Source organism: Anser anser (genome assembly GCF_964211835.1).
Source record: "Anser anser genome assembly, chromosome: 4".
Classification (NCBI taxonomy): domain Eukaryota; kingdom Metazoa; phylum Chordata; class Aves; order Anseriformes; family Anatidae; genus Anser; species Anser anser.
Window position 1 is genome coordinate 48650090 of NC_139724.1, and position 7516 is coordinate 48657605.

Genomic DNA, 7516 nt, shown 5'->3' on the forward strand with positions numbered 1-7516 from the left:
CTGCAGCATTGTGAAGTTATCAAGGATGGAGACGGGCATTTTCTGCAAAGGTTTTTCTTAATATTAAACTTCAAGGCTCACTAACACCAGTGGGCCTCACATTGCCTTCTGTGCAGTTTTTTCACAGCGGAAGGTTATGCTGCTTTTTTTTTTTTTTAATTGCAGTGTGGATTTCTGTTTGAAATCTGAGATGATGGGCTTGTTATTAATTCTTGCTTGTTGGCAGATGTTCTCTTCATATCCATCCTTTCTCTTCTGAGCAAAGATTTAACACAAAGCTGTAATGTTGCACATGGAAGGAAACTGAAGTGTTTTGTCTAGGCACACTGTAGACATGCTGAAGTCAGAAGAAGTGTAGAAACAACAACAACAAAAAAACACTGAAAACTATCTCATGGAGGAAACGAATTGTAACCTAAATGAAATCTTCTGCAACTCTTGTGTATGGGAGTGCTGTTCCTGTTTGCTTTCCCCTCGCAGCTCTAACAGAAGTCCAAAGTACAAGTTATTCTACGGCAGCGTTATTAATGTCACTTAAGTCTAACTCATTTCCTCCGTGTATCAGGTCTTTAAAGAAGTAACTTATAGGCAAGCCAGTCTTCTGATGGAATTTTACTTGTGGAAAATGGTGCATTATTAACAGACCTTTACAGATTCAGTGGGTAACACAGATACAGGGTGTTATTCTCACACCTAAGCCCTGGATTTTACAGCAATATACATGTTTAAAAATGATTTTTTTATTTGGGATCTTTTATTCTAGAGAGCAGCTCAGTTCTCTCCTGAAGACCTATAACTCTTACTATTCTGATCAAGAAAATCTGCAACTGTCACTTAATCAGGTAAGAATCTGTGCAAATGTAACACAAAGAGCATAAAGTAATAGCAGAAAAAGCACTAATGGGTCTCCTTGAATGTGAACCTTTAGTACAGAGAACGTGCTTGTAACCACAGACCAGGAACGCCCCTTATGTGGAGACCAGAAGAGCCCATATGGCTGAAGGACTGATGAGGGCCTGAGTCATGCCTCTGATACCAGAGTCCCTGGTTTAGCAGTCTGAATGTTCTTTAGCTTCACAAGCTGTGTTTCTGTTGTTTTACCTATATCAGGACTGAAAGGACAGAGAGTAATTGTGGGTAGAAATGGTCTGAAAATTGGCGGTTTTCAGCTGTCTTTCCCAGCTCTTTCTGCTGGGACAAAGGCCTAGTGACCAAATTTGATGTCGCCAAGAACGGGCTCTGGTAACACGTTTTGGACTGATGCAGTGCCGTGTGTTAGTGAGGATGACTTCATTAACTTTGCCTTCCTTCCTTGCCAGTGCTTGTTTTTCCCCTTTACCGCTTCTTGGCATCCTGGTTCCAGAAGAGCTAGTCATCCAAGGCAGAACAAATAAGATTTGGTGTCTAATTGCATGAAATTATGGAAACGTTGGTAGGGAAGGGCCTCTGGAGGGGTCATGTAGTCCAGCCTCCTGTTCAAATTTGAAATAATGCTGACACAAGACCAGGTCAGCTGTGGCTTTAGCCGAGTTTTGGAAATCGCTAAGGAGAGCGATTCCACCACCTGTTCCAGGACTGTGCAAGCCTCAGTGATTTCAGTATATTCCTGTTTCTTTGAGGGGAACCTGCTTCTCCACCTTGATTATTGAGCAGCATTAATTTTTCTTCCTTTTCTTTTTTTTTTCCCAGCGAGAAGGAAGCGTACCATTTATTGAAGGAATCTTGTCAATATTTTGGGGACTCCGACATCCTATCCGATTAAAAATTCATGATGAGAAGCAGATACCCTCTTTTGTAACCTTAAAGTCAACAGAGAATGTGGGTTTGTTCCCTGGTAGAAGGTAATGTATTAAATTCCATAAGAAGGAGACAGGCTGACATTTCCAGACACCTCATTTAGGTAGCTTCAATGGCTGTAGCTGATTTCGTTTCCCAAATTCCCTAAAGGCTGTGGTGGTCGATTGCACAGCAATAATCAGTGTCAGGTGTAACTGATCAGGCCTTTCACCAGCTTCTGTTGGGCAGAAAGATTCATCTTTCTAGCATCTTTGACGTATCTTTGTCTGGCTTCTAGCTTAAGAATAGTCAAGGAGGAGGCTTCTCTTGTCTATACTGATAATTCCCGTGAAAGTACTGGGAAAATTATGTACATCGGAAATCATTAAAAAAAAAAAAGTATGCATATATACATATGTACACCCAATAACTTATGCAGCCCCTGAAAGATCTCCTGTTGGTACACATTCTACGGCATGAAGCAAAAAGCTGGAAGGTTAGTGCCAAGTGGTTGTCTGTCCTAGGGTATCTTACCAGATACTTCAAGTCTGTCTTCATTGCTTCTCATGGCTAAGTTAAATTCAGGAAACAAAATACTTACTCCGTGTAAAATCTGATGTTAAAACACATTAGAAATATACACAGATGAGTTGTGCCTTCAGGCAGCTGCCTATGAGATTTTTATATCAGAGTATTCTGTGTTGGTCTGAGTCCTGCTAGACTGCCCAGATCTTTATAATTGGCTTAGGTGCTTAGAATATTTTTTTTTTCTGTTTTTAAGACTATTTCCGGAGTTTTGATTGGTGAATTTGGAATTACAACTGACAAACTAAAGCTGAGCAATCTGCAATATGGAGGCTGAGCCAATGTTTACCATGATTGAATCCCTGATAAATTCTGTATTTAAGAGCTCCTTTTCTTAGTTATTTGTCATCGTAGTTTGCATGTGGTACATGTTTGAATTGTGCATTTAATTCTCCCGTTGTTGCAGCTGTGTAGCCTTGATAAAACCAGGGACAGTCTTCTCCCTATCTCTTGCTGTTGAAATTAATGGCTAACCTAACAAGAAGTAACCAGCAAGGAACTTGAGTCTGAGGCAGATCTGGTTCTCTTGGTTGACCTTCAGTAGCTCTGCTGATGGTCAGTGCATGTGGCCTGTGTGATATGGTCTAGTGTGGCAGTTCAATTTCTCTTTGCCTTTTATTCCTTCAAAAATATATGACTGGTAGCAGATGTGAATCTTAAGGTAAATATTAATTCATGATCACACAAATGTGAAACTGCCCTGACATGCTTTAAGGTATGCAGAACAGCTTGACTGTTTGGTCTTAAATGAACTTTCTAAACACATGGAACAAAGCTGAAATAGTTGTTTGGCATGCTCATTGGAGTTAGATGAATATTGTTGTGACTGTATATAGGAAATCATTTCTTTTTTTTACTGTTTTCCTACAAATTGGTTTATTCTTGGTCAGAGCAGTAACTGGCTAGAGACTTTATTCAATGAATTATGCAATTAATGTTATGCATAAAGTTGGCTTTAAAATAGGCATTCATCTCAGGAGCTGGGTTGAATTCCCTGCTCCGCCTACACAAATGGTTTGGAAAGCTCAAGAGGGCGGTGTATGCTACTATAATCTTTCCTGTCGCTGTCTGTGTAACAGAAATTACATGTCCTGTGACTATTTAAATTACAGTGTTTTTTCTGTATGCCTGCATGTTTTCCTACCTGTGATCAATCCACGGCATTGCTGTGCATTATTTGCAGTAATTCTTTACCTGTTTTAAAGGACATCATGCTCAACATTCATCAGGCTCTAAATGGGGTTGTGTTATGTTTGGGATCCCTAGTCATGCCACATTTTACGAGCACTAATTTATTAGGACATGAACTGAAATTACTTGCTCTGTATTCCACATTGAAGACTGCAATCGTGTCCTGTTAGGTTTTGAACAGGGATAGGAATGTATTACATGAAGCCTGGCTACAAGATAAATTGAATTCACTGAGTTAATGAGGAATAATTAACTGTAAATATATGTTTTGTGTTTTAGCGGAATGACACGCTGGGGAGAATTTGATGATCTACATCATATTAGCGGGGAGACAATGAAATCTAATGAAGAAAAGCTGAACCCTGAGAAAAGTTAGTGTCTGTGCTCTAATATTCACTAAGAAATTTTGCAATAATAAGTTGATATACTAGGTCTTCCCTCTTAGTAAAGGGAAATGCTTCTCCGTCTCTGTTATCTCCATCTATTAGATGCTAGTGAAATAGTGACATGATTGCTTAGTGAAAGCATGGATGTACAAATAAATTTTTAAATGACTGGTGCTTACAGGTTGTCTTTTCACAAAAGAAAAAATTCTCAAGAAGTAAGCAAAATAGCAAACTCTTGCCTGTGTCCACTGCAGGCAGCTTACTGCTTTTTGTCATGTGCCCATGCCCAACTCCCCCGCAAAAATATAAAATAAAATAAATTCCTCCACCACTAACCTTCTTCCTGTGTTGGTGTTGGCAAGGAGGGTGGTGCAGCTGTACAATATGCTGATGCGGTTTCATTTGTTTCATTTTGTCCAGGTTATTCATGTTACGAAAGCAGCACTCTGAAGTCCAAGAGCGAGCAGGAACATGACTGTGCTACCCTGCCCAGGGCGGTCAGTGATGCTGCAGCTGTAAGGAAGAGGACCAAGTTCCCCATGATAGCAAGAACAGAAGTGGAAAAGCACAGGTTTTCTATTAACGGCCACTTCTACAACTATGAGGTACAAATGTAGATGCTCGTCTTTCTTCACCTGAAGTTGGGCACTGGAGCAGAATAAAGCCTCCAGCAAGCTTCTGGACCGCTCCTGCACCCCTTGTGCAAAGAGAGGCACTCCCCCCTTGGTCCCCTGTGTGTGGCCAGGTCACTGGGCCAGGTCACTGTGGCCAGGTGCCACTGGGCTTTGGGCTTCGGAGGGTCGCAGTGGTCCTTCCTTCCCGGGGGAGGCCTTCACTTCTCCCGGGGATACCGTGTGCCCTTTGCTTTACAGTAACGGTGGCAACATACCTGACAGCTTGCTTTATCCCAGAGCTGTGCTGTTTTAGATCTTCTGGAATCCCAGCCACTAAGTACAGAAGTCCTCAAATTCATGCCCTTTGCTGTTGGTTTTGTTTCCTAGACATCAGTTTTTACTCCAGCTTTTGGATCAGAAACCAAAATACGAATTAACAGCTATATGAGAACAAGAGAAGTAATAGAACAATTGCTTCGAAAGTTCAAGGTAACTCTGTGTGCTTGCAGAAGCCACTACGGCTATGTTCTAGAAATGTTAACTCACTTAAGTGGTGTCCCACCAGCACTGTGTGACAGGCAGGAAATACCTGGAAGTATAGTGTATGAAACAGCTTAGAAAAAACACATGGACAATTTTTCAGGAGAAAGTTGCTTTTATTTTCCAAATGCTTCGTGGCTTTTCATCTAGAAAAGGCATATCAGGTATACAGTTTGCAGTGAAGAAAGAACTGGGGCATGGCTTCTTTATACCTTCTTGCATTGGAGGGGAAAATGCTGCTGCACCTTCAGCATTACCCAGCACAAAGGATGTTTAATGGACATGGCTGTGCTTCCCTCTAGTGACAGGCTCTAGTAATTAGATTTTTCTTAGAAGAAAAGAGAGCTTTCATTTAGCCCGAGTGCCTGGAATACACGTTATATTGGACCCAGGCACATACAAAGCTCCAAAATGCCACAGTTAAAAATAGTACTCAAAGCCAGTTTGTCTGATTTATTTATTTATTTATTTTCCTTGTAATTTGTAAAAACTAAAAAGTTACAGATGCTCCAAGGAAACTCTGGAAAGATCTTTTGTTTTCTAAGATGCTATATTGCTGCTTTGGGCAATATGATAGTGTTAGTAATGATAAGGTAGCGGGGGTACAGGGACAAAGAAAATGCAGCCTAACTTTAGATCTTACCCAAATCCAGTATCTTTTAACTCATCCATAGACAGTGTCCTAATTACAGGCTTTGATTTAAACATCTGAGTTGAGAAGCAGGCTATATCTGCTGATGACGCAGTGCTCAGGAGATACGTTGGTCAATCTGAATAGCCTTTGGTTTTGTGTTTACAGATAGAAAACAGGCCGCGTGAATTTGCACTTTATATTATCCATGCATCCGGAGGTAAGCCAGGCATCACTGTGTGATCATTTCATCTTTAATTATCCTCTGCATATGTGTGGGGGCTGTTGATCTTGGAGCAACAAGATCCATCACAGGCAACTGTCCTTGCTCAGAGTGCCCAGGAAGTGCAGCATTTTGGCTTTTCTTGGGAACCCTTAGGTATGTGCGCTTCTCTGATGGAGAGGAAAACCTGAATAATTGTGTCCTGAGTGCTTTCAGAGTACTGCAAATATGACTGCTTCAGCTAAATAGGCCTTAGGTTTTCCTGTAATTAAAGACTGTTTAGGATGCTCTTCTGGTGTAACTTCTGTTCTGTATGGCTGCATGGCAGCCTTGGGATGCCAGGCTCCAGCTGGCGGTGTTACGGGATATTTTAATTGAAAAAATGATACAAGGCTTTTAGAGAGTGCTAGGAGATACCCAGACTGTCTTTGAAATGTTAACCCGATGAAAATCAGACTGGCTAAACATAATTCATTTGGACTTCACAATTTTGAAACATAGTCTTGGTTCCCCCAAATGCCTAACTGAAAGTACTCAAAATTTATTGGAAAATATACACTTACACAATGTAGTCCAACTCTATTTCTTAATGAAAAAGGATTTTTTTTTTTCTTAAAAGCAATACCTGAAAGAATGGGAGAGACAACTGAGGGGCATGTGCCTTAAATGTCAAAATAGAAATTTGAAAGGATATTTGAAAATTATGAAGTAGATTTTATTCGTGAGTCATTGACAAGCTCTCTGGCCTGGAGCCAGTCTCTTAAATGTGTACTTGGCTACGTAAGTTGCAACTCCTTAGTGTTGTATGTGCCAACATCTTTCAAAATGCATAGTTCAAATTTAGTTACCACATCCTCTTGAAAATGTTAGAGACTTGCTGTATCTGTAGTAATTGCACATCAGACAAAGATAGGATCTTTGCCAAGAAAGAAGACTTCTGATGGCATGAGGTATTTAGAAGCACTGTTGTATGTTCTGTACATCATTGCATTACCTTTAAATCCCAGAGAAGAAACAGCTGAGGAGTGGAGATGTTCCCTTAGTGCACAGACTTCTGCAGGGGCCCTCGGAGAAGATTGCCAAGTTTTTTCTCATGGACAGGGATGTGGAAGAGGTCAGCGGCGATGTACGTATATCACCATTCCAACAGTTCACAATATTTTTCCCCAATAGTGTACTCACTAATGTGCATTTCTTGTCATCTTCTTGATAGGTTGCTCAGTATATTCAATTTCATCTTCCATTTTTGGAATCAATCCTGCACAGAATAAATGAAGAAGAAGAACAGGAAATTCAACAAACAATTGCAAAGTAAACAGAAGTAAAATTAGAGGGTCACTTTAAGTCCAGGAGAATATTTACAATCATGGGTTGGCTCAATAGACAAATGCATTTATGTAGCAGTGTGCAGTCAGAATGCTGTGCTCTGACTGCTTACACAAAACTTTGTGAGAATTATAATTATTTCTGTATCCTGCATCCCTAAGTGAGCTGTTGCTGTTGAAGTTTCTAGAGTGTATACCAGACTATATGTAGAAGGTTGGAGCTTTCCAGAAAATTAGGAGCCCCA

The 7516-nt window shown here is 40.5% G+C and overlaps 1 protein-coding gene across 10 annotated transcripts in view; it reads left to right on the forward strand.

The window, feature by feature from the left end:
• RASSF6 (Ras association domain family member 6) overlaps positions 1–7516 on the forward strand; it is a 133500-nt gene that overhangs the window by 124254 nt on the left and 1730 nt on the right. For all 10 annotated transcript variants that reach the window (XM_083836080.1, XM_083836082.1, XM_083836081.1 and 7 more), the window contains 8 exons: positions 764–842; positions 1690–1841; positions 3832–3923; positions 4359–4543; positions 4940–5041; positions 5892–5943; positions 6954–7072; positions 7160–7257. In XM_083836080.1, the coding sequence (XP_083692206.1) occupies positions 764–842; positions 1690–1841; positions 3832–3923; positions 4359–4543; positions 4940–5041; positions 5892–5943; positions 6954–7072; positions 7160–7257 (879 nt within the window). The remainder of the gene's footprint in view (positions 1–763; positions 843–1689; positions 1842–3831; positions 3924–4358; positions 4544–4939; positions 5042–5891; positions 5944–6953; positions 7073–7159; positions 7258–7516) is intronic.